General features: G+C 42.6%; 1 protein-coding gene across 7 annotated transcripts in view; it reads left to right on the forward strand.

The window, feature by feature from the left end:
- CELSR1 (cadherin EGF LAG seven-pass G-type receptor 1) overlaps nt 1-26,912 on the forward strand; it is a 176,243-nt gene that overhangs the window by 51,796 nt on the left and 97,535 nt on the right. For all 7 annotated transcript variants that reach the window (XM_085297689.1, XM_085326462.1, XM_085297697.1 and 4 more), the window contains exon 2: nt 23,851-24,489. In XM_085297689.1, the coding sequence (XP_085153815.1) occupies nt 23,851-24,489 (639 nt within the window). The remainder of the gene's footprint in view (nt 1-23,850; nt 24,490-26,912) is intronic.

The following is a 26,912-nucleotide window of genomic DNA, read 5'->3' on the forward strand; positions in this document are numbered from 1 at the left end:
TGCTATTGAGGTTGCATATTGGTGCTCAAGAAGTCAGGTGCACAGGCATTGCTTCTGTAAGTCTTATGTAGGGTGGGATTTAAAAGGTGTTAACTGAGACTGTGTTCAGCAACCTGCAGCCTGCCAAAAGCCTTATGTGGACAGAGTGTGAGTGACGTGCCCGCGGGGAAGGCGCTGGAGCTGTGCGGTTCCAGCTCCCCGCTCCTTCCTCCAGCTGCCTTCTGCAGATGGGACATTTTAGAAAAAGTTTAGTGCTTGAGTGTAAAGGAGCTAAGGAGCCAAAATGTGGAGTGTAAGGTACGATGCACAGTTTAGGAATGGACTGAGTGTCCTAATAATAATTAACTGCATACTCCAAATTAGATAAAAAGTCTGCAAGCTATTTCATTTTCTGGGGTTTTTTAATCCTTTATTGTGTGCTAGAATAAGTGGCAGAATTATGATCATCAGCCAAATAAATTGTGGTGGAAAATGAAATGACAGTTAAGCAGGAAGAGAGGATGTTACACTGTTATTCCGGTCTTCAGTTGAAATATGTTTGGTGTGTTTAAATTGCCTGAGTGATGTATTCTATTAAGGTATTACTTTATTCAATTTATTCTTCTTTAGTTTGTAAGCTAAACTTGAATTTAATGGCAAAAAATCAACTCATAAAAATCTTTTCTACTTGACTTTGCTTTTAAGAAGTCCTTCAGTGACCAATCTTTGCAGTTTTACTGTGTTAATACTCTGTGTCCTGTAAAATAACAGTTGAAATCCACTAAATAAAATGAGGAAGAAAGGTTGTAGCAAAAAGATCAAAAAAATTTACTGGAATTGGGGTGCCACTGTCTTTTCCAGACTTAAATATCAGGTGTGTTGCACCCTACCCCTTTCAGAAGTAACCTCTCTAGGAACTTTCTTATTTTCTCTTGGCAAATTTAATCTGTGGAAGAAAAATATCACCTGGCATGCTAGCCTTGAATGGCTGCCGACCCCTGAGCTCATGTTTGTCTAGTGGAGACAGATCAATGTGCTTCTCACAGCATGTTTTTAAAATATAACTATAACCTTCCACATACTAGTCTATACAAGTTATCTGTCTGCATTTTCTGCCTCTCTGTTGCTGTGGAAAGGCACGTTTTGTGTGTATGAGCTTTACCTGAGCCCGGCCATTTGCTCTGATTTGAACCAATATAAGAGTAACAGATTATATACATTCTTTCTCACAAATGTATTATTTTTCCATACTCTTCCTGAATGAACATATGCCAAAAGGCACTGAGATGTTAGCAAGGATCAGGAAGCAAGCAATTTGCTCACTTAAAGCTCCACAAAAGATACCAATTTTTTATATGATTCTTACCATCTCCAGATAAATATAATTAAGAAATTGAGTCAGTTTTCAAATAGGTCATGGATCATATAGTAAACTGCAATTGTTGACATTTACGGAGGTTTTTTCTCTCCAACATTGTTTATGAAAGACATTTGGCAAAGACATTGAGGCAAAAACTGCTGTAGGCTTCTCTTCTGGGCAACACGCAATTCCTCCCAAGCTCCTCCTTTCCTCCTGAACGCATCTTTTGAAGCTCGGTTTTACTGTTTTCATGTATGTACATGCGCTTCATTTCAAGTGGTGCAGCACTTGATTTTCTTGTACTGACAGCTATGGGATGTTAATTGCTCTTTTTTTAAAAAAAAATGGAGCTTGCTTTCGTTTGAACACTCTTTTTTTTCTCAGGAGGCTGCAGCGTCCTTCTCCAGCGCCTTCAGCAGTCAATATGGACTCGTCCGAGCAGCCCACTGGTGGGTGTCTCGGGGCAGGCGCAGTGCCATAGGGTACGCTGCCACGCTGCCTCCAGAAGGGCTCGCGTGTCCTGTCGCCTCCCATCACCTTTGCCAAGGTGGCGTGGAGGTCTCTGGTAGTTGTCTCCAGCGCCATGGATGTTTGCGCACCTCGGCCTTGAATCAATCTCTCRAACTGCTGTAGGTGCACGTACGGTGTTGCTCTTTACGAGAAAGAAACAGTACATGAAAGTGATGTAGTTGTTGCAGGCAACAAGTGGTCAGTGTAGCCCGCAGTGAGCCTGAAGTGGCCTGTGATTTTTTTTCTTTTTTTTTCTTTTATTTTGACCTACTGTGGTTGTATCCTGTTCTTGGACCACATGTCATCTACTCCAGTTAGAGGCAGCTGATCTGAACTAAAAAAACTCCTGCCAGAGGTAAAATGCATATTCTCCCTTCATTACCTCTACCAGACTGGTGAGAAAAAATGAAGGTGGGGGAGACAGGGAAAACCAGACCAGGAAAATAGTTGAAAGATCCAGGGCTGAGCTGAATTCATTTTTATCTTGTGTGTTCAGATTTATGGTTAGCTGGCTTCATGAGAGGGGGAAAAGAGTTCACCTAGAAACGATTTGGTTTTACGCATCTCTAAAGCTTGAAGTGTTGGAATACAAAGTTTTGGCTCAGACCCCTCGATAAAAGAGTCAAGAAAACAGCAAAACAAGATGGAAGCTGCATCCAATGGAGATCTTCTAGGAACAATAGTATCTTTCGTACTTTACAGCTATAAAAGCCATGAATCAGCTCACCTAAGGCAGGAGACGTCAGGAACGGTTGACATCAGCTTTGGGAGCTCAGCCTCATTCTTTTGATGTTAACACGTTTCCTGACTGAGTCTGTGCTCCGGAAATGGTCTCCCTTCCTCCCTGCTGTTAAGAGATGGGTAGGGCTTTCTCATACGCTTTTTTGTTAGGTGAGAGGGCCCGCTGCTCCTGCAGAGCCCAGCGCACCGCCRCGGTGGGCCCGGGGCTGGGGATCAGCACGGCCGCGTTAGCTTCCCAACATCTGCCACCTTCCTGTGGCCAGGCCAGGCAGACTTGGACACGGACACAGAAACAATGCCGAGATTTGCGATTTCTGCCTGAGTGATTGTTTGTGTTGCTGAAAATAACACTGAGGTGTCCAAGACGGCCACCGGACAGACGGTGGTCGAAGCGCTCTGCAGGCCGTGGGCGCTGCCCTCTAGCAAGGGCTTGGGCTRCCCCAGCGGCGGCGATGTGAGGGCTCGTCAGCAAGAGGCGTTGCATCCTGCCCTTGGCATCATGTTTGTGCTGCGTGTGCCGCTAACTTTGTGCCAGCCGGGTTTGGAGGGCAGCACTCTCCCGCATGCCCTGGGAGGGCACTGCGGGGGCAAGTCCCCAGCCCCCTGCTCCGCCCTACAGCCAGCCAGGAGACAGCAAGGTGGTTAATAAGAAGTCCTACGGTTGTGTCTGAGAGGCTGCTTTTTTCTTCCAGGACTTCTATACAGGTTTTGTAGGAGAAAAGRGCAACAGAGCTGAGATGAAAACTCTGTCTATCTGTGAGAAAAAGGCTGAGTGCGAAATCCCCGCTCTGCTTCATGAGCCGGTGTTCAGGGCTCCAAGAAAAGCCAGACAGAGTCAAAGTTAAACTCATTCAGTCTTTGTCTTTTGCCACAGCACTTGGCTTGGTGTTGAAGTTTCATATTAACCGGATTATTCCCTTGTCAGATGGAGGCTGGAGATAGCAGTGCTCGGCGCGCCGGACGGGTTTGAGGGCTCTGATCGTCTTGTTAGTGTCAGTCCTTGGCCTCTCATCARAGGGACTCTCCTTCGCCTTACCTTTCCGCTCTTCGAGAAGGATGAGCGCCCTTAAACGATTCCTACCTAGTAGGCCGGCATTYGTCGGGTTTTTTTCTTCAGGAAAGTGTCAAGCGAAAAAGGCTACCGAGCTTGCAAAGCAGAAGACCTGTGCTCGTGGAGGCTGCCGGGATGCGTTCAGAGCTGCCGCGGCGCGGCGCGAGCGTGGCGGCGGGGCGCCCGCGTGCTTCGCAGCGCAGCGTCGCGCCAGGGTCGCCGGTGCCGTGCCGGCGCCGCTGCCTGTTGAGGAGGCAGTGATGGAGGTTTGCACGCAAACGGCAGCTTTCACTGGGTGTGCTTTGTAGCCTTGTTTTAGTGAGACCTCGTGGTGTTTGCTTGGCTGCTTGGGTTTTGTTTTAAGGCAAATGATCGTGCCTTTGCACTGTCAACTGGCCATAATTTAAAAAAGACTCTTTCCAGGTAAAACGCAGCTTAGAATCTGAGGGTGGGTCAGGTGACTCCAGAAGTGACTTCATGAGAAGGGAGGAATCAGTAATACAGCAAACGTTTGTTGTTCTTTCAAAAATCATCTCTCTATTTTTTCAGTTTTATCAACATGCAAGTAGATGAACTAGAAATTTAGGTATTTCTGTATTTATTCACTCACCTGAAGAACTTAGTACCTTTTTGCAATAAAAATCTCAAACAGTGAAAACAGCTATTTCCTGCCTCTGAAATCCCTAAGCCATGATTTGGTGCCTGAAATTAGTTTTGTAATATTGCTAAACGCGGGCACGCATGTTCCTGAAAGCAGCCGTGAGAATACTCCGTAGGGGAGGGGGAAGCTTGCTGCTCTCCCAGCGCCCGCTTAGGGCACTTGCAAACTCAGCGTATCGTGGCCGCCTCTCAGGCCCGCGTGGACTGAAAGTTGCTGCTTTACGTTCAAATGAAAACTCTTCTACAGTCTTCAGCTTTCATAATGTGTCTTTAAGATCAGTAAATAGTCTATATATATGTAAGAAATGGGCAATCAGTGGAGTGTTTGAATCATGCAGATAGTAGTATCACTAGAAAAAGATTTTTCTGTTCTATTTTGCAAGTCATTTTTAAACGTGCTGAATGTGGGATTCATTRGTAGGTCATACTTACTAGTACTAACCTAATGTGCTGTTGCATCATCAGCTAATTCTTTTTTTCATTTCTAAATAATTCTAAAATTTCTTCTCTTGTCATTAGAATCTACCATTTCTATATCATAAAACTGTAACTTTGCTAAAGGAAAATAAAGATATTTTTGTTACTGYGTGTTAGCTAGTGTGTTAAAATTCCTTATCTCTGTGCATAGTTTAGAAAGGTAAGCAGATTTACATTGTATTATGATAACTGATACCTGGTATCATACCTGATATCTGGCTTAAGTTGTCTCTTACAGCTGCTTTGATTTTCAACCCACTTATTCTCTCTCATAACATTTCACTTCCTCGCTCTTCTGTGTTATACTGTCTGTTAACAGTGTCTGTGTTTCTAACATTGCATCACCCCTCCACCTCTTTTTCTATTCTCTCTCTCCGTGGCAGGTCGCAGAATCATTGTTCTCTGTTTCAGTGGTGTTGCCTAGGTCACAAATTGCATAATTTATCAACGTTTTTGCCATAGCTTACTTGTTTCCCATACCCTCAACATTGTGTTTGCGTACATCAATATAGTTGTCACTGAGTGCTTCTATTTAACTGTTTTAATTATGTTTTTTAATGTTTAAGGGTTTTTAAAATCATAAAACATGCCAAAAAGAGTGGATTTACACAGTCACACATTTCCCTAGGTTTGTTGAAAAAACAAATTACATAGACCTGAGAGGTATGTGTGGTTAGGGAAGACATATTTACATACTCCGGGGATGTCAGCGAAAGAGGCGAACACCAGCTATCAGCATGCAACGTGCAACTTAGCTTCTTTTAATGTGTATTGCAGCGTACAATTGAGAAGTGTGAAATATAYTTAGGAAATAAGAAAAATAATTAATTCATCTTTTGTTTTATACTTTGTATTGGGGCCAGTGATGAGACCTATGAGCCAAGTGAGAGCTGCCTCTCTTGTTTTTTCCACTTATCTGCAAGCTCTTCTGAATTGTCAACTGTGAACACAGGGAGGTTAGCACCCTCTTTGCTTAAGACCATCTAATCTTAGTACTAACCTTTCATCACAGAAAGCACCCGTGAGCTCTGCCAATGCAAGTCATTTTCTGCACTGCTCCTACATCCTTCGGCCACTCTGCCTTGTCTCAGCTGACCTTTAGTTGGTACCAGAGCAATTTCAGAGAGGGCTTCCCCTTTTCATTCATAGTCTTAGATTTCTAACATGATCCTACATGGTGTTGACTTCCCTTCTGCTCGTCTCATTAGTTTTCACTTGTGAGCAATAACTGAGAAAATTCCCTGGTATTGCTGAGATTATTTTCCTTCCATATGTTTGTTGTCTTAGATATGTCTGAGCTCCCAGTAGGCAGTAAAATATTGTGTTTTCTTTGTTACAGACCTGGTATCACAGGTCTGGTTCCTCACCATGAAGCTGCATCATGGTCACTTATTTCATCTTTCTATCTACTGGCTTTGTCTTTTGTTTGTTTCTTGATTATAAATTTGAAGGATTTTCTTATACACGTCCTTTTCCATGCCATGGTTCATGTGAAAGCTACAGCTTAGTCCACCTGAACAATACTTAAGTCCACGCAATAATTTCACCACAAGCATGCATACTGGGATGATGAACCCTCTTCTGCAGCTAGTCATCTGTTACTCTTACTTTACTATTGTATGAGAGCAGCCTGGGAAGACCTGAAGCAGGATGGACAAACACAGAATAGAAATTAAGCTCCTGGAGCTGAGAAAAGACATGGTAGATGTTCATCAGATTCACTGAGAATGAAGGGTGGTGGAAGGCCAAGGCAGACATGTACGTTTACTGGAGAGCTGGGACACGTATTTGCATTAATATACGAAAAGAGTGTCAGTGGAGTAGACAAAAAGTTTGCTTTCACCTTGCTTTACAGGAAGACAGCTTCCCATAGGTGTTTCTAAAGAAAGACGCATGGAGTGAGACGGAAGTAGGCAGATATGTGAGAGAACATGAAACAAAGGGCAAATTGATATTGGGAGACTGAGCCCAGCATTGTAAGAGTGGAGGGAAAGAGGAAACGGACCAAGAGTAAAAGCAGCAGAGTGCAGCACGGTGGAGCAGAGATCTTGATGCACCTTGCCCGCAGTGAAACCTGAGCTCTCTGACACAGTTCCCTGGCTTATGAGGATAGTACGAGCCACCGCACAACTGCTTTGGGGACTAAGCTTGCTTTTGTTGGTGTGCCGGTCCTCCTTTCTTTCCCGTTTCTTTTGAGCTCTTCTGGGGAGAACTTCCTACAGTCCCCAGGTCAGCCTGACATCTTTACAAGCTGTGCAGGTTTCTTTGCATCTGCTCCAACAGAAGCATCTGCTCCAGACAAGGCCTGGACAGGACGTAAACCCACATCAGTAGTAGTGAACACAAATAATGTGTAGTTATCCTTGAGTGATTAATTTTCACATCTGCATTCATGTTTTTTCCCTGCTTGTGCTTCTCTGACCCACTTCTTTACTGAATGTTGATAATTTGCATTTGAATTAGTTGGCTTCAGTATTAGTAGATGTTTTGTCACAGTTTGGGATGCCAAACAGCRCCCTGATTCTTCTCCCCAAACATGCATCTGTCTCGTTGCTCTGCTTTGAAAATGCAGCAGCTGAGTAGAGGGGGATTAGCAACTAGACAACAGGGCTTTCAGAAACAGACTTTAATTAAAGGTGCAGGATGGAGCTCAGTGATCACCTCTGATTACTGGTGCAAATGCTTTGAGAAATTAGAGTAATGGCGTATTAAGAGGTGGGTTCTCAGATCTTAATATCTCAAGCAGTTCAGTCTTTCTAAGGTGATTTGGCCAGCTTCTCACTTCTGTTACATGTGTGTAAATCTAGAATAGTTCTAGTAAATAAAAGATGTTACAAAGCAGACAAGTTATTTTGTGAGGTGGAGATTCAATAAACCTATCATTTCAATACTTCCATCTTTGGATAAAGGTTGCTSTAGGGTGTTGTTTAGTGCATTACTCTGTATTGAGAAAGGAGAGAAGGAAGCAACATGTTTATTTTGTAGTGGTAAGTCTTAACAGATCTGTGTTTCATGCTTGTGTAACCTCATTGTTGTCACATTATTTATTATTAGGGAGTTTCTGCTGGTAACTTGGGATTACTGTTTCTGTATTTTCTAGGATGGTATAATTGTTCAAATACCACCATTTGTAAAGTGATTTCAAATCACTGCAGCACATACTAAGTATGATCAGTACTCTTGAATTAATTGTACAAGCATCATTACTTAATTGGAAAGTTAAAGCATTTACGCAACAAATACAAGATGCACTCTCAGCCTTGATAARCCCCTGTATTTCCATGTTTCCAAAGTACCCTGCACTTCCCAGACAACTCAGTCAAAGATGCAGCAGATGTTAAATGATATTGTATGCTAACTAATTGCAGTATCCTATCTGCTTGCCTGTGGTAATGTCTGAGTTTGAGTCATGCTAGTTACCAGTGTGGATGTGAAGCAAAAACATGTTAACATGTTTCTCTATGTTAGAAAGGCAATATTAAAATGTTTCCTCTTCTTGGTTACTGAATTAACTTTAACCATCTGTTACAGCATTTCGGAAGCCCAACGTTACGGTTGTAGAAATAACAGTGCAGGAGATTATTTCAGCCAACTGAAAAACAGAGTTTAGGGAGGTCATTTTACAGAGCTTGAGATTTTTAAAGGGTACTTGCCCAGCATGAGAGCCTGGTGTCACAGCAAAGCTTCCTGTTCACAAGAATCAGTTTCAAAGGCAAATGCAAAAGGATTTGGCCATTAAACACAAAGCGAGYAGCAGTCCTGGAGAGTGCACATGGAGTCTCATTCCAAAAGAGGAAACTGTGAAATGTCTTCTTCCCCACGCACATCCCTGAAAAAGAGGCAAAGACAAATTGCTTATTTTTTTCTGGACTAGAATAATTTATTTTGAACTTGGAAATGTTTTGAAGTTTTACTGCAATGAAATTAAAAAAAAWTAATTATGTAAAGATCAATCTTAATTAGAAAGGTTTCTTTTGTTTTTTTWAATGAAATTGAAGCAGAAGATGCATTTTGCAGTTGAGGAATCCCTTTTATATTTTGTAAGTTTTACTGCAGTGAAATAAAAGTAAGGTAGAGGTTGTCAAAGCTAGCATTCAGCTAAATACATCCCAAGCCTTCAGGCTTCATTCATATCAGTTTTAATGCACAAAAGTTTGCTTCCCCGTCGCTGCTCAGCGTATGTCACTGGTGCAGACTGACCTGCACCTTGTGTCCTGGTCCTCCTCCTACCTCACTGTAATTACAAATGTATCAGTTTGTTTTGGATGGGAGGGCAGGAAAAAGAGAAGAAAAGAGAAAAATAAGGAAAGAGAAAAAGATGGCTTCTCTCAGGTCGGCCCCCYCTGTTGTGGGGCCACTGCGGGAAGCATCTCTTTGGCCTCTCGGTAGCGGTCACAGGAGTCAGCTGTAACGGAGAAACATCCTGGACTCTAGGTGACCATCCTTGCCCATGAAGTATTTTGGGGTGTGTGTACATAAATATATATACATGTAAGTATGTATGTATATATGTCTATGTCAATATACATACGGAGCGAGGTGAATCTGTCTTCCTCTTGCCTTGAGAAGAAATGATCTAAGTCTCACTGAATTTGGGTACGTTCTCTTGCTGCGCTGGTCCCGGTGACGCAGCATTGCAGCGAGGCCGGTGGCAGCGTTTTCCCCAGCACGTGTTTGCGGGGATTTCGGTGCCGCCCGCGCTKACGCTGCCCAGCGCGGTGCCCGTGGTGGCCACGTACCTGGGCAGCCCCAGRAACCTCCTCCGATCCAGGCTGCCCCAGCAGGGAGATCCTGTTATTGTTGATGGGACCATATGGCTAAGGGCAACTAAAATGAGAGTTTTCCTGTTTTCCTGAAYGATTTACATTTTAAGGTTCAGCATTGTTTTGGTGACTTTCTGTTTCATTTTGACAATATTTTGTCTGAGCTCTGAATTCTGTATTTTTCCATAAAGTACAACTAAAAGAGTAAAGAAAAATGCCTGAGTAGGTGTTATTAATAGCAATTTAGTGCAATTRTAACTAAGGAAAGATGTATGAACATTAGATTCTGTAGAAAAGAAAAAAAARCCTCGAGAAAGCTCAGTGTGCATTACAGCTTTCCCCAGTGATTTATTCCGTGGGAAGCAASAAGTGCTTCTTCCATGGCACCGTTAAGGCTACTGTGTGTCTGGATGTGGCCCCTTCCTCCATGGTGAAATTTTTCCTGGGTCAGAAAAGAGAGCTGTGCTGCTGGATGTCAGGACACAGCAGTCTGGTTTCCAGGGGTTGTCTGGAAATGATGAGTAAGTTGTCACCATGCCGGTGCAGCTTTGTGCCGGGCTCATGCCCACCCTGAGTTTGCACTTGCCCGTAGTGAACCTCGCAACCTCGTGAGCAACCAGCCTCTCCCCTTGCCCGCTGGGTATCCTCAGCTCACGGCTCACCAGCCATCTGGATCGTCCACAGCTTTGGCAAGGTAGGAAGGAAAGAAACATCACCTAGAAGAGAAGACAAAGCCATTCTGCTCTTCAGCCAAAAGCCCGAGAATGTCACGCAGCATCTAGCCCAAAACAGGCTAGGGTGCTCTGATCATATGCTGCTGAGGTCAGGTGTTTACTGAGCCCATCAGTGTCTTTCTGTGTTACCCAGTGCAGTAAATTCTTTTAATGTTTATCTTTTACTTTTAGAAACTGATGGATAGTCTTATATTAATTTTAGAATAAGAACTATTTATTTAACTCCAAATCTGTGCCTTATAAAATGTCTGGCAGGAAGTTTTATCTAGATTTCAAAAAAATGAATCATATAGTTATGAATCCATTTCTAAAACCCAATTGAATAGAAATAATTAGATAGGCAGTTGAGATTACAGTATTATTTCTGGAGAAGAGTGTAGTTTCTGCATTGCACCCATGGCTCAGAACGATTGATGTTACACATTTGAATCTGTCACAACTTGACACAACATTTCTTTGCATCAGCACTCGAAGACTGCGCACAGAAATTAGATAAAGCTCTTGCATTCTTCCGACCTCCTCTGTGGGTCTGCTTTTCTCTTTGTGAAAGTTTTGGAGAGCAAGTCACAGGAGAAAAATACCCACTCTAGGTTCAAGTCTATAGAAACAGGAAACAAGTGCTTTGTCCCTTTTGATTAGTGTTCAGCGTACTAGTTTTAATGGCAAGGGTCCAAGAATAATCTTTTCAGTTGACCAGACAGCCAATAACATGATGATCTCATTGCCACTGGCTAGTGACATATAGGTTGTTAACCATTCAAAGTTTGTCTTTATTTTTTTATTTCTGTCATGCTTTTAAAAAAATAAATAAATGTGCAGGTTGCCTATAAACAGAGCATCAGGACAAAACATGTACAATTCTTTTCTATAAATATTGTCTGTGCCTGATGGGTCTTTCCCAAAGCCACAGAAATTTTCTAAAGGTGTTTTTACTTATTATTTTAATTTTTCTTCTTTTATTTTTGATCATACGATGCAAGCAAATATTTCTTATTGCATTTAAGGCCCCAATTAAGAAAAAAGATCAGCATACCTATTCAATTGAAAATCTGGTTAGAAGAAAGAAAGCAGATGTACTCCTTTTGAAACCGAAAATGGGGATAACAGGTTGTTTTATTGAAGAAAATATTTTCATTCTGAGCATTTCTAATGGAGTCAAGGTAACTGAAAGTCTTAAGTTCTTCAGACTGCAGGAGCTGGTTATGTTTCTTTCTGAGCCTAAGGGGTGAACCTTGAATACACCGCTCACCCACTCACCTGCTAGGGGGAAGGCTCCCCATCACTCCTCCTCATTTTGATCTACTTATTAAAAACATTAGTAGAGCTAGAGTGAGAGAGTGATAAAGGCTCTCACACCTTTCCCTTAGGGCGTGCGTGTTACAGGTAGGATGTTGTGTTCCAGCCTTTGCTGCCATTGGTATTTTGGAATTTGATATGAACTGAAGCAGCACGGGGGAAGGGAAGGGAGGATTACTCTGCTTTTTGGGGGTCCCCCTTTGGGAGAAGCACTTTCAAATCCAATGAGGGAAAAGGAGTAACTGAACCCACATTTCCTGTGTCAGACATATGTGGAAGTTGACACACAACTGATAGTGCTGAAAAAAAAAATCTCTCCTTGTTCTTCCCTTGATGGCTAGCTGTCTATTTTTCCCCCAAAACAGTTTGAAATGGTCTTAAGATGACTGGAATTGCAGAAAACTGAAAAAAAATCACCTACGTCTAAGAATACTCTTAATTTCCCAAGCTGCTCTTCAGCACTGTTAGCACAGTGAGGAGCCTGTTCAGCTCTGACGGAAACCTGATCATTTTTTCTGTATTTTTGTGTCTCTGGGAGACTGGGCAGGTTTATGTATGGCCCAGTATGTCAATAACTCTTTCAAGTGATCTATAAATGTTTTTGAAAGCTTCGTTGTAAGCAGAAATGACATCAAAAAGGACCGTTGTCTGTTACTGTTGTTCCCTCCTTTGTTTTTGAGTCGGGGTAGCAAATCCAGACTCAGCCCAGGCAGAAGCAGCCCCGCGATTTCGTTGTGATGAGAATTGGAACAGAGCCCGCAGGAGTAAAGACTAGAGCGTGTCTCAAGGCGAATGGAAGATGGCAGAGACATTGAGAAAAATAAATGTGATGGGCTTTGTTTTGCCAGCGTCGTTTTGAAAGGATCCCTTTGAGGTTACTAATATGCGGTTTGTGTGCAAACACTATAAGGCAGAGAAGCTACTTGCTTATTTGCTGCTACTGCTTTTGAAACTCCCTGGCCAGAAAAACCCAGCTCTTCCCATCCTTCTTTCCATCTGCAAAATAATTTTAATCCATTCCTGCTTTGAAACTGAAAAGAGAGAGTTTTGAGGTAAGCTCTGGCTTGTCTGGGGAAATTCTTATTGTAGTCAGACCATATGAGTAAAAATGTTTACAGGGACTGTTCAGCTGAGAAGAGAATAAAGTCTTTTGTGGGGATGCCGTCCGATTGCTCCCTGGCAATGCATCCAGGCACTCTGAGTGTGAGCGCTCTCCTTTGAAGTGGAGCTAGTGCCATAAAAACATGTCTTAGGGTAAACATGCTGGTGTCATCTTACTCTATACAAAATAGGTAATTACTTGAAGACCATGCCCTGAATGTAGACAAACACTTGAGCATCCCATGACTGCAGTGTACAGTTGCTCTGATGCTTCCTTGTTTCTTCAAGGAAACTGTTTCAGGTGCTGTGAAGGATTAATTAGGGCAGAACAGCAAAGCGAGCATGGTGGACAGATGACTTCTGCATGCCGAACTGCAGACAGGAGCTATGCCTTCTCCAGCCCTCCTGCCCTGTGTCTCTGCCTCATCAGACAGGACCCTGACCCCATGCTTTTGTCTTCCCAACTCTCCTTGCCTCCATATGCCTCCTCTCTTCACTTCCCAAGCCTGTTCTGATCTCTTAATGTCCAAGAGGCATTCAACCTCCAGGTCCTGGATGCCTGGCACCCTGGCCAGGCCCTGGCCCTGCTCTGCCGTTTGGTGCCCCCTCCACCCCTGTTCTCAACCGCAGAAGCTCCCTCCCTGTGAGCATTGGCCACGTGGGCAGGCACCTCTGCGCACTCCAGGTGCAGAGCAGGACCAGCCATCTCAGCTCGTGCTGGAGCTCAGAAATGCCTGCAGGATGCTCCAGGCATACCTGGGCCACAGTCCACCAGCCAGGGGGCAGCCACTGGCCATGGTGTGCGACTGCCTGGCCAGGTGCGTGTAACATGTGAGCTCTCGGAGCCGGAGCAAGGCTGGGCTGCGAGCAAGAAGGACAGTGCTTCCAGCACTTGGGTGCTGCTAGCACCACTGTCTCCTTTGCCGTGACACTACCCAGCATTTCCCTCTCCCCTTGTGCCCCAGCTGCATGACATGCAAGGGGGCTAGGAAACTGGGTCAGGTCCTTGCAGTGGGTGCCAGCCAGCCTGGCCTCCTGTACCCTGAGGTATAAAATACTGAAATGTAAGCCTGCTGGGAAACACAATTTTGTCTTTTAGCTACGGACATTTAACTATGCATAAGATTAAAATGAAAGTGTAAATGATATTAAAAGCCACTCCCTTTAAAGTTCAGAGAGGCTTAAAAAGTATCACAGCCATTAGGCAATAGCTTTGATTATATATGAAAGAAGATCAAGCTTGCTGGGAGGTGTCTGTGCCTGCAGCAGGTTGGTCCTTGAGTGTATCTGATGTAGTGATCTGAAGTGGGATTTTTAATCTCAACAGGTCTGATTAGTGCCATAAAATGGGGCGTCTCCATGGACATTAGCATGAAATGGAAAGGTTTCTTCAGCTGCAGTTGAAAAGCTTGCCCGTAGTAGGTTGCAGGGCAGTCTCAGAGCAGCAGTAGGGTGGGCTGTTGTGGGGCCAGGGGATGTGCTTGTCTCCTCGCATCCCCCAGAATAGCCTGTCCAGCCATGAACCAGGCAGAGGGAAAGCTCACACTGGTATCTTATGTTTCCCTCTTTAAATAACCCTTATCCTTTCTACTTCTGATGTCTTGCTCTCTCCTCAGTACAGATATCTGTTGCTTTCTTGCTGCTGCACCCTCACTAGCTTCCGCTAACTGGATCTCTTCCCCTGCGTACTTTTAGCCCATACATGCCAAGTATCTGAAGAGCAAGCAGGAGAGGCTGCAAGAGAGTATTTGGAAAGTTAGGCGTATTTTCAGCCTTGCTGCAGTCAGAACTCAACAGTGCTGGTTCTTGTCAGCAGATCCAGCTTGTCTCACTTCCCACCCTCTGGAAATATTCCCCAAGACTAGTGTTACCAACCCAATTAGCATTTCAGAATTCTCAGCTTGCAGGTGCTGGTTTCATAAAAGCTAATCACAATCTTGTACAATATTGAGCAATCCAGTTGGCATCAATTTGTTCTTAATCCCCTATGTGATTGCACTAGCTGCAAATTGAAATGTTTTCTTCAGTATGGAGTGCAAAGTAAATAGTCCTGAACAGCAGAGGCTACATTAAAGATTGGTGTGTCAAAAAATTCTTTTTTTCTCTTACACACTTTAGGAATTCACAGTTGCATTATGCACAGTGTCTCCTCCCACAGTTTTCTTTTTTAAGCTTTCCGATTTAGCTCGTGCTGCTATTGCTGCTGCTGAGGGGACCTCAGAGTGAAAATTCCCACGAGTGCCAGGTCTCAGGTCTCACTGCCTGCCTTCCACCAGGCTTCACAGATACCCATCTTTGACAGGGTGAAGAGATGACTCATTGGCAAGAATAAGTATATGAAAGCTTGACTTTAAATGTTCTTAAGAGTGTCTGCAGGCTGTGCACATTAGAATTGGCCTTGTGTAGAAGTTCTGCCACAGCTTACATAAAAGAAATGAGCTACTTTCTGTCTCTGGACAGACTTGTCTGGTCCTTTGCTTGCATCTACTCCTGCATCATTCGCAAGTGTGGATCTGGTTACAGTGGCTGCTGTAGCAGGGCAGTCACTGGCACAAGCTGGACCAATCCCAATAAAAACCCTGGGTCCTGGATGTGCCCATACAGACCCCTCTGATACTCTGAGCTACTTCAGTTGCACCAGGACTGCTGGTGGAGGCAGTTTGGTTAAACCCGGCTTAGGGAGAATTGACCCAGACTGTAGTCCTGTATATGCACTAACTGTCCTGACATGTACCAGACTGTCTTCATCAGGCAACCTTCACCCAACCTTCAGCCTTGGACCAGTTCATTCCAGATATTTTCTCTTCCCCAAAGACACATTTTCCCTCGGACAGTCTCCGCATTCCTGCCTCAGTCAGCACTATATAGAAATCCCAGGGTTCAGACCTCTGCATGGGGTGCCCTGCCCAGCACCCTGAGGTGGCCTCTGCTGCTGCGTGAGCATCCCTGAGAATGTGTGTGAGCCATTGGACTCTGCCCGAAATGTGCATTGTCTGCTACAGCTTTACCTCTGAGACAAACTTCCCATCCATGCATGACATGTAAACAACATTAAGGTTTCCAAAGAGCTGTCATCAGCTTCTATATGACTGAATCTTTTTTGCCAAGTCAGAACATGCATTTTTAGGACCCTCTGTCTGCACCCTTCCATCCTTTTTACACGTTTCAATCTGTGGTGGGAACGTCTTCCAGTGTGTTTAAGAAAACAAAGGAGATACAAGCAGCTAAAGAACAAAAAAGAACTTTTTTTTTTTCCTAAAACAATGATGGGCTGTGAAAGGCCTTACGATAACATGGCTGCAAATTTGGTAACTGTTTGGGTTAGTAACACGTTATTGTTACTGCAGTCCAGAAAGCTCCCATAAAGAGTTTATTCTCCTCTTTGGAGATATCAGCCTGTCACATCTCATCAGCTCAGATTCTCAGGGGCTAGGGGTCTTCATTAAAACGACAAAACATTGCCTCGGCCTGCTATTCAGACTCCAGGAACAAGTGATTATCCCACTTACCGGAATACTTAACTGCTTCTATTATGGCTTGACGGTCAAGTGGCTTTGTTAGACAGAAGCAGACCTGGGATTTTATCCACGTACTTTTCTTTACAAATTGTTGGAACGTTAAATATATTGACCGATATTTGAACGTATCTACCATAATCATTACTGGTATTAAAAAGCAGCTTTGAATACTGTCCATGGTTGTCTGGGAAGGCTTTTGCTGAATGCAGGCTCTCTCGTATTTTAACAAAATCTCTGAATGAACTTGGGTTTTCTGGGCAAATCTTGCAGTTTCTTTAAATTGACTCCCATGTCAGTTAAAATGCACTCAGCTTTGTCTGGAAAATATGTACAATTGTTGCTGTTAAACTTTTTGTTGTGGCATATCAGCAGAAATAAGCTGCTTGCATACAGTTTCTGCTTCCACTGTTTTGGTGAAACACTAATGTATGTTGTAATAGCAATATATGGGAAAACAAATGTGGTTTGCTGTGTAACATAGTAGTCTAGATCCTTTAGTCCTCTTGAACCATACAAATCCAATATAGCCCCCATTAAAGGAGCTTGGAGAGGTCTTTGAAAACCTGCCCAGGACTGCAATTGCTTATTTAGGGTTGCCAGCTCTTGCTAAAGTCCATGATGTGGTACCTGTGATAAACTGTGTAGCATGTTCCTAGATAATATGCTGCCTCCAGACTTCAGTTCAAGCTTCCTTTCCTGACCGCCAGCCACTTTGCTCATTTCTGCCGTGGAACATCTGTGGCCGGTGCGCTTCCCTGTGCAGCACAGCACAGCTCGCTTGCCCGAATGCACCACTGTTTGGGGTCCTGGCAGTGCCTTGCCTTCTCTTTTATGTTGCTGTGAGCTAATATTCCCCCGCACCATGTCACATGTCTGTCTTGCTCTTCTTCTTTTCTGTTTCCATCCTCAACCCCCTTTTCTGCAAAGGAAGCCAGGCAGCATTGGCCAGTGTTTTCAAAAATGAGCCTCCGCAGAAGAGGGACTGCAGTTGCTCGTTCTTCTTGGAAAATTAGAAATGTCTGAATATGGATTCAGACACTTGATTTTAGCAAACCTCTGATTTTAGAAAACCTTTACAACTTCAGAGCAGCTTTAGCAAGTAACGCTGTGCAGTGCACATTGCCTCCCAAGCAACTGTAGGCTCTAGCTGTCTTCATATTTGCCCTGCTCATATCTCCTCTTTTGTTTTCTGCTCTCACCAGAGCAGTTTTCTGCTCTATGCCCAGCCCAGGCCAAGTTCAGAGCCCGCTGAAGTTGGTGGGAATCCTCCCGCTGACTCAGTGGCCCTTGGAGCAGACCTTGGCTTGTATGTTCTTCAGAGCAGTGTTTCTAATGTAAACATTTGGCACTGTGTGAATAATAGATAATTATTACCATATATCCTTTCCAAAGCCCACAAACGGTGTTGGCAGTCAGTGCTCCTTCTAAATGTGCAAAGCGGAGACTGGTAGTTTGAAACAAAGGAAGGGACAAAACATCAGCATTAGTTTCATGTGGCTGAAGGGAACCAGTCCCTTGTCATTTCATCCAACTTTCTGTAAGGATGGAATTGCCCTTCAGCAGTGTTTCTGATCCCAGAGCTGGGAGGCTTTGACAGCATCCGTCAGTGTCACTCTGAGAAATGGTAGGATGTTATACAAAATGCGTTTACGTTCTTCCAAAAGGAGATGACCGAGTGTATTTCTTAAAGGCATTGCTTTGTCCCCTTTTCTTTTACTGCGTTATTCAATGTCACTTTTCTCTAGCAAAAGACAAATTTGTACTTTCACCTGTTCCCATCACAAAACAGGGACTTTTCGTGGGCAGCTGCATACCTTTGGGCTGCACGGTGGAAGTTTTGGCCACTGGCTCTTCTTTCAGACCTGTCTGAGAACTAGTGCAAACCCTAGCCCACAGATGCTCTGTGAAGGTGCCCTGAAGAAGCGTCCAAACTGAAGTTTCATACACACTTTCTGTCCTGAACCGCTTCTCCAGTGTGACTGTTTGCAGACTGGGAAGCAGCTTCCTGTTTGCAGGCAGCCTTATTGAACTTACGTGTCTAGACCCCGAGGTGGGATCTCTCTGTAAATTCAGTTATGCCTATTTTCCTTTCTGCTAAACATATATTTTCTGCTATTTTGCTAAAGTGGTCTTACTTAGGTTTCCACCCTCCATTTTCTGTGTAGTTTACTTTCTTTTAAGCTATTTTCTCTGTGCTGTAGGTTCTCAAACTTCCATAAAGTGAACGGTATTTTGAAGAGTTTGACTCGTGGATGTTCATAGTCTTCTCATTTCTGATCATAGAACAGCTTTGTAATGCCTACAACAGCAGTTTGGAAGGGATGACATTAATATGCTGATATTTTATGCATTTAAAAACTGTTTCAATGGTAGTTGAAATGCAAGGAAGGGATTGCATTGCAAAATGTTCAGTTTTTGTGAGGCAAACCAAAATTTAATGCCGGACTACTTATATCACTTTTATGGATGTCTACTGGTTTTTACTGATGTCTACTCAGCAAGAACCATATTTTGGGTTCCAGCACTGCTGATCCAGCTAGATGTTGCCTGTTGTCCTCACTGCAGGAGCTGCTGCTACTTACATGCTACTGCTTCCTAAGAGGTAGATGCTGGAAGTATTCTCCTCCTCATCATCATAAAAGGCTTAGTACTGGGCTAGCAGACAGTGTTCAGCAGACAGCTGAAAACCTTGAGGTCTTTTGCCACTATTTCTTTGCCCTTTGGCAACCACTTCAACCTGTCTGTTTCTTCTCTGGTCCAGATTTGTAGGGAAGGAATTGCTGCTCTGCTCAGCGTAGCCTTGTTCCTCATGTATCTTAACTCCCATAGTAGGGAAAGACATGGTTGCATGCAGTGAGGGGTGGAGGTTTGATCATCTGAAGGCATGTTACCAGATGATATCTGCTACCCATGGATACGCTTCCTTCTTAGGAGCTAGGAAAACCAGGAGGTTATTTGAACCTGTAGAGTGTCCTTACTTTGTATAATGCTAGCCAAGAAGTTTGCGTGGCTCTTTTTTAAACTCTAACATCTGTTATTTCCAGCTGCATTATAAAGCAGAATTAAGATAAATGTAGGCTAGGGTATTTGTGAAAGAAACTTCTGATGGTGCAGCATTTATATGAAACATTTATCTTTGATAATTAGCTCTAATAACTTTGTATATATTAAGCCAAAAAAGTGTTAATTATTTTATTTCTGCCAACTTAAAAAACAAACAAAAAGATTCTTTCTGGCCAGGTACTGCCTTTGCCAAATACACATTTCAGTTAAACATTGCTATGTTTACATTTCTAGATAATAAAATTCTTTGGTTTACAGACTGCCAGAAGGTAGAAAGTGGAGATTAAAGTCTCAGATTTGATTGGATTTGTCGTAAAGTAAAAGTAATCATAAAACAATGCATATTTAATAAATTTTCATCTGTTAGTGTGTTTTAGAGAAGTTTGAGCTTTTGTCAACCTTACTGGCTTCTCTTTTCTTTGTAATGCATCAGAGTGTGCGGTTGCTATTAAATATTTTCATTAGTTTGATGGAGGATTAAGATTAGTCGTTCTGTCTTTAGGGAGCCTGTTCATCAATGACAATGGCACGAATTACCACCCGCTGCTTAGATTTCTACCTTCTGGGTATTTATTTTTTAGAAATCATATGAAGAAAAATATTGCCAGGATACAAATTTGGTGGGCATGGATTGCATTTGTGACAAACGCCACTTTTCTTGTATGGCCGCCCAGCTGTCCAGAATGCTGATATTTGTCCAGTCACAGAAGTGTAAGATACTAGAGATGATTTTTTTTCCCCATCTTTCCTCCTTGTTTTTGGTAAACCTGGCTTCAACATTTTTTGAAATAGTATTTTATGAGCTGTTTAGGATAGTTACATTGTCTTCATTACGCCAGTATCTCACATTTCAACATCGGCACGCTTCCACCTTACAGTTTACCTGTAGGGGCCATTATCCCCGCTTTACAGAAGAGCAGTTGTAGGGGAGAGTGACGGAAGCCATTGTCACGGGGATTTTAGGAGTCAACCCTACAAGAAGATGGGTCAAATGCTGTCGTGCTTCTTGAACAATTCCGCATTTGCATTTTCTCAGGGCATGGGGATGCCTGTGACTTAGGCTGCTAGGATCCATGCTGCCTGCTCAGGCCACTCTCAGTAGGGTGCCTACACATCCCATCTGCCAACGTGGCTTGTGTTTTTAGAGCTCTCTCAGGAAGACCCTTGCGTCCAACCTGTTTGTGGAAGCCAACCAGGTGATGGCCCTGGTGACAACAGGCCATCTGTCCATGCATGCATTTGTGTAAGCGTAGGTCTACTCTGAAGAGAAGAGTGTATCGTGAGTTTCTCCTGCGTAATATTATTTGAAACTTGTTTCACAACTCTGACTGAATCCCTCTTGCATCTGATATAGATTTTTTTTTGTAGCTGTATCTTTAAGATCTCTGTAAAAACAGATTATGTTAGAATCTTTTTAGCAGAATAACAGATTGGTTGTGCATTTATATTGAATAGCTGTGTATAGTCAGCATGTCAGACAGTGAAACTATGTAGTGTTACTACTCCCTAAAATGCTACTTTCTGATATTATTTTTCTTGCATTTCTGGCAGTAAACATTTGAAACTTTCATGGAGCATTTCAGCTCCATCTTTTGAATGGAGCTCCAGCTTTTGAATCTCAAAACACATATATTATTGTATTTAGGGCTTCATACAACTCACACTAAAGGCAAGGACAAATTTCCTCAGTCTTTATTGTACTTGTTTGAGGTCTTCAAAGCAAATTTTGTCTGTTGAAAGCAGAATTGATACTAATCTGGTCACATAAAAGCATACGGGTCTTTTTTAGCATTTTATGGATTTCTGAATTAATAAAATTAACAAACCCAGTAATTTTGCTTTCAAACTCACTGGTGATACAAAATAGACAGTTGTCCAGCAAACTGGAAAGTTGTGCCAATCGCTTTTTGTCAGAACACCCTCACACAGGAGACACGCTCAGCGCCTTTTTATTCCCACTTTATTTTAATGCTTTGCAACCGGGCTGCACCAAGATGAATTTGCTCTTAAAACATGACTTAATTTTGGAGATTGCACAGCCTGTGCCTGATTTTCTTTTGTGCTGTCTTCAGAACAACAAGTCTATGTGGTATCTGACGCTGGGCTTTTTCCAGTGATTTATTAACTGTGTCAGAATAGCTGTTGTGAATGCTGGGAAGCTCTTGTATATTGTGACAGTTGATATTGATTATGACAGTTTGTAGACTCTAGTGTGTTGTCAGACAGTGGATAGTATTTTGTCCCCTTACTATACATACCAGGGACTATAGATCATAGTGTTTTCTTAAGAAAAGGGCCCATTGTCCAGTATTCTCGTTCCTTGCTGATATGAGAGGAGTTGTGTAGCGTATTGTGCAACAAATAGCAGAATAGTTCAGGCATCCTCTGGAACAGCCAAGCAAATGCTGAATGCTTTTTGGGGAGGAAAAAAAAAAAAAAAAAAAAAAAGTAAGTAGTTTGTTTTGCTTCTGTTCTTTCAGTGGAATGAGCCCTGCAGTTGGCAGAAGTGGGTAAACTAGTCTGAGTCTGTCAGTTAAGAAAATAAGACGCGTCCTGTATTATTCATTGTCCAGAAATCCAGGCTTACAATGAGGACTTCGTTTCTGATAATTTTTAAAGCATTCAGCATCTTTGCGTCTACATGGACGTATTTCTAGAATAGGTTTGAAGAAAAGGATCTGCGCAAACTTGAGAGAAAGTGAAAGCTGGCGAGTGAGCTGGTCCAATGGATACATCAAAAAGATCACCCCAAACAGTGACTTCTTTTGCTATTTACTTTTAACAAGGCAGCAGTAAAGCGGCACACAAGAGGGAAGATTTTCCTATTTGCTGAAAAGCTGCTTCAGCGTGAAAGGAAAACAGTCAACAGCTAAGCTTTTACAGACACCCTGACCAGGAGTCGAAAGCCATTTGGTTTATTGTGCTATTCTGAATTCCTCTATTGCTAGTGTACTACTGGAAGGAAAATCTTTTAGCAATGCATTTGTTTTTAAAATAAACAGCACTTTAGGTGCACCAATGATAGTGAATAGAAAATAAGCCACTATGATTTTTCTGTTCTTGAAAGATCTTTTGGTAACAGCTCAAAACGGGTCATAAACTTACTCACAATTTTGGTAATAACCCCTAGGAAAATGACCTTTAGAAATCAGTGCTATTAGAATTTTGATCTTATGTGGGTTTTAGATTGATTTAAATGCAGTTACTGCTGTGATTTTATGTTAAGGTGACACAGAATAATTTTCCATACCTATCTTAAAATAAATATAATAGCAGATCACATGTAAAGTTAGTAAAAATAAATGCAATAGCCAGTCATTTGTGAAAGTTATATTATTTCAGGGGTACTTTGGGCTAATAATATGGCACTGAGCAGAGACCTGGAAGAACTGAATCCTGGCCCACCTCTGTGGGCCAGATATTTGCCATTTAAATCAGTTCATTTCTCTGCCTGAACCACTACTTCTTGTCCTTTGCTTACACCATAAGGTTTTTGAGAAGGAATTTTTCTTATTAGCTGTATACTCCCTATCAGAATGCAGTTTTAATCTCTGTTGGGATTTCTAGATGCTACTAACCATACTTTGTGTAATGTGATCTGTATTTTTTAATGAAATATGGTGGATCAGCAATAAAATAAGTCCTTAGTGGTAGCAAGGAGACAGAACTGAACTAAGTGTTTTGATTCCAGTGATGATGCAATTTCTAATTCCATGCTCATGTCAAATTTGTGTTAATTACGGCACTACCTGTGTTTAATAATTATGTCTCATAATGAAAGAACACTCTATAGTTTGTATGTTCATTGTAATCCTAAGAGTGTACCAAGATTTTACAGTGGCATCTCTCAGTCAGTATCGGGTATTAGTACTATGTATATATTTCAGTTTTCCATTGCAAAACATCCAAACCAATATCAACAACACTTTAAAGGAAGAATAAATGGAACTGTTTCTAAATGCTTGTGGACATTATGGGCTTATTCAACTTGGGTAACTTTCTCTAATTTCATAAAGATTTTTGAAGAAGTTCAAAGGTGAAGAATGAAGAAATTCAAATGTTCAAATATGAAGAATTGTTTCCTTAGATGACTTTTATCTAAAGCTCTAGTAACAATTCTCTGCCTCTGCATATTTTTGCCTCCTTAAGCCTGAGACCACTCTTGGAGAAGATAATTTTGGTGTTGTGCTGTGAAAAGTGACAGCTTCCCAGCACCAGTTGTTGACTAGCAGTGACTTGTATTTAGATATATGTAGTTCCTATCAAAAGAGCTCCCTTTCCCGTGAGCCGTGTCACAGCCGTCAGACGGTCCTTTGCTTGCTTGCCATTTCCAGATGCTTGCCTGGGATGTTCTTCAGGTACATGGGGCTTTCCTAACTCCTTCTAGTCTTTCGAGTTGCAATCCTTTTCTGTTTTGTTTTCCTGACACATAAAATACGGCATTGATTTACGTTGCAGAAGATAGATACATTTCCTTCTCACATCCCGGTGCAGTAAAAGGCCATGCAGGTCTCTCTTACAGGAGAGTGCTGAGCCTCCATGTCCATGGGCTGAAACCTGTTCTCTCAAGTCACTGTTCTCTCTCTCTTCCCTTCAGATGGTGTCCACAGCGTCACGGCAATCTGCACTCTGCGCGTCACCATCATCACGGACGACATGCTCACCAACAGCATCACGGTGCGGCTGGAAAACATGTCCCAGGAGAAGTTTCTTTCTCCCCTCCTTTCTCTGTTTGTGGAAGGGGTGGCAACAGTGCTGTCCACTGCCAAGGACAGCATTTTCGTTTTCAACATCCAAAATGACACAGACGTCAGCTCCAATATCCTCAACGTAACATTCTCAGCATTGCTCCCGGGTGGCATTCGAAACAAGTTCTTCCCCTCTGAGGACCTCCAGGAGCAGATCTACCTCAACAGGACCCTGCTGACCATGATCTCCACACAGAGGGTGCTGCCCTTTGACGACAACATCTGCTTGCGGGAGCCCTGTGAGAACTACATGAAGTGCGTGTCCGTGCTGAAGTTCGACAGCTCCGCTCCGTTTATCAGTTCAAACACTGTCTTGTTCCGCCCCATCCACCCCATCAACGGGCTGAGGTGCCGGTGTCCCCCAGGGTTCACGGGTGACTACTGCGAAACAGAGATCGACCTGTGCTACTCCAACCCGTGCGGTAACAACGGGCTGTGTCGGAGCCGAGAAGGGGGCTACACTTGTGAATGCTACGAGGACTACACTGGTATGTGTTTATCTTATCTATTACCCATGATTTATATGTTAGACCATCAACTGAGCCAGCTCTATATCAAGCTGAAATTGCTGACATTCTTACTCAAAGGGAGAAAAACTCCTGACACTAACTTCTGGTGGAGAGAAGGCCTTTACATGTCACATGTCACTTAGGATAAGTCTTGTATCTCTTTGCACGCATGATTATAAGAAGCATGTGTTGCACCAGGCCTTTACGGGGGTCCTATAACTGCTGAAATGATTCTAGTTGCATGGATTTTTGCTCAATACAAATGTTTGTGCAAACATCCCTTGAACGCATGCCTTGATTCATGATTCTACATTTTAATGACTTCCTGGCCCCTCAGCCATACCACAGACAGACAGCAGACCACAAGCAGTGTGTCCATTGAGGGTGCTGCACCTCAGCTGAAGCAGCTGTTACCTGTTAATAGAGATGTTGTGTGGCCTCAGCTCACCAGCCCTCTGTGCAAGCACAGAACGTAAGGATGGTTCGTGTTCCCAAGCCCTTGCAATAATATACATTTATGGGAAATACTTCAGGTCAGCTTCAGCTTGCAAATATCCAGATAAAGTCCAGAAAGACATAGGGTCTTGCAGGTCTGTTCTAAACCTGTCTCTAGCAGCCTGGTGATGAAGTTACTTGGCCTCGTAGTTCACTTGGCAACTAATAAAGATCAAAGCGCTGCTTCTCAAATACTCTTGAAAAGTTATGGAGGAATATTAACTGAATGTTTTCTGGTACTTCAGTAAAGTCAGAGGGATTATTTATGTTTGAAATTGTGCACATGTTTAAGCGTCCTGCACCTATGTGCTGTCTAGCTCTAATTTATGCTAACATTGAAGGAATGTCTGTTTTAGCCACTGAAGTTATAAAAAATCGAGAAGATAAATTATTCAGGCCTTCATATAAAGAAAAAGCTACATGATGCTCTTGCCTACTGGGATGAATCAAACCCTCTAAATGGAAGGATTTTCCTTCCCTTCCCATGGCTTTGGCTCAAGACTATAGTTAAAAATGCAGTAGTGAGAGGAGACAGCTGCCAGTGAGCGGGGACATGGCAGCAGCAAGTAAACGAGGGCTTTTTCCTGTGAGAGGAGCAGGAGGAGAGCTTCCCCCAGATCAGAGGGGGCCTCAGGACAGCAAGACCCTCATAAGAAAAATCTTTTTGTTTAGCTGGTGAAATCCTGAATCTGGTTGTGACATGGCTGGGATTTTCAGTCTTTCTTTGCTAGTTTTCCTACCCAACTTCTCATGAGGGACTTATACAACGGAATACACTGTAAAGTCCGTTTTCCCTTGTGAGTAACTGATGCAAACTATATGCAGGACTAGGCATCACAAAATAGATTTTATGACCAGTTCATTTCATTTAACATGTTCGTGTAATAAATAGTATAAATAGGAATGGTTTTGAGTAGCAAGTCTCATTAAACAAAACTATGTTTATAAATTTACTCCTCCATGACTTAGGTTTTGGAATAATATGCTTTCCTGTCTATCAGGTTTTGAGGATCTCGAGATAGAAGTCTCTGGAAAAAAGACTGAATATACTAAAAAACAATGAAGAGGGTGGTCTTATTCAAATAAATAATTCATGAACAGATTTAATAATTAACACGGTACTCAGAGCAGCCATGGTGCATGTTTTGAGGAGCAGAGCTGACATGGTACACATTCAGAGGAGATGCACCATGTCCCACGCGGCAGCATGCCAGAGCTCCTTCAGCCGGGGCAGCTTCACGGGGCCGGCGCTGGCCTGTTTCTCCCCACGGACCCGTGAGTTAGGGCGACCAGGAGAAATCACAGCAGCCCTATTCAAGATGAATATCTACTCCATGGTTAGTTGATGTTATATTAGTGCCTTTAGGCTCGACATCATGTGACAATGTTTTTTTCATTAAGCCTGACACACTTACCCACATGTGGTGGTCATTAGGTGGCAGTTGTTTTTCATCCCCTTTACCGAACTAGGTGGAAAATGTTGTCAACAAATAATACATTACCAGAAATATTTTACAAAGTACTTGATCCATTATTGAATCTTGCCCCAGTCCCCTTTATGAACTGTGTTATTTTACCCATGATTTTTGTCCTTTTAAAGATAATTTAATGTGCATTTACAAGTTCAATTTATATCTGTTAATCATAGAATCATATAATCACAGTTATATAAAGGTATATATTACATACATGGTACAGATTTTGTATCTATTTAATATTTAATTAGTGTAGATTTTTTAATAACAGCAGTGCATGTTGAATTATATAATGTAGTGGTAGTGAATGAGAATGAGTAGAACCGTGTTTGGCTGAGGGTATGAATAGAGAATGGCTTTGGCTGACAGTTGAGAAATTCCAGCATCACAAAAATGTTGCAGTGGTATTAACTCAGTGTAGTAACATATCAG

Source organism: Rhea americana, unplaced genomic scaffold (genome assembly GCF_003343005.1).
Source record: "Rhea americana isolate MKP2758 unplaced genomic scaffold, rheAme1 scaffold_1, whole genome shotgun sequence".
NCBI lineage: Eukaryota > Metazoa > Chordata > Aves > Rheiformes > Rheidae > Rhea > Rhea americana.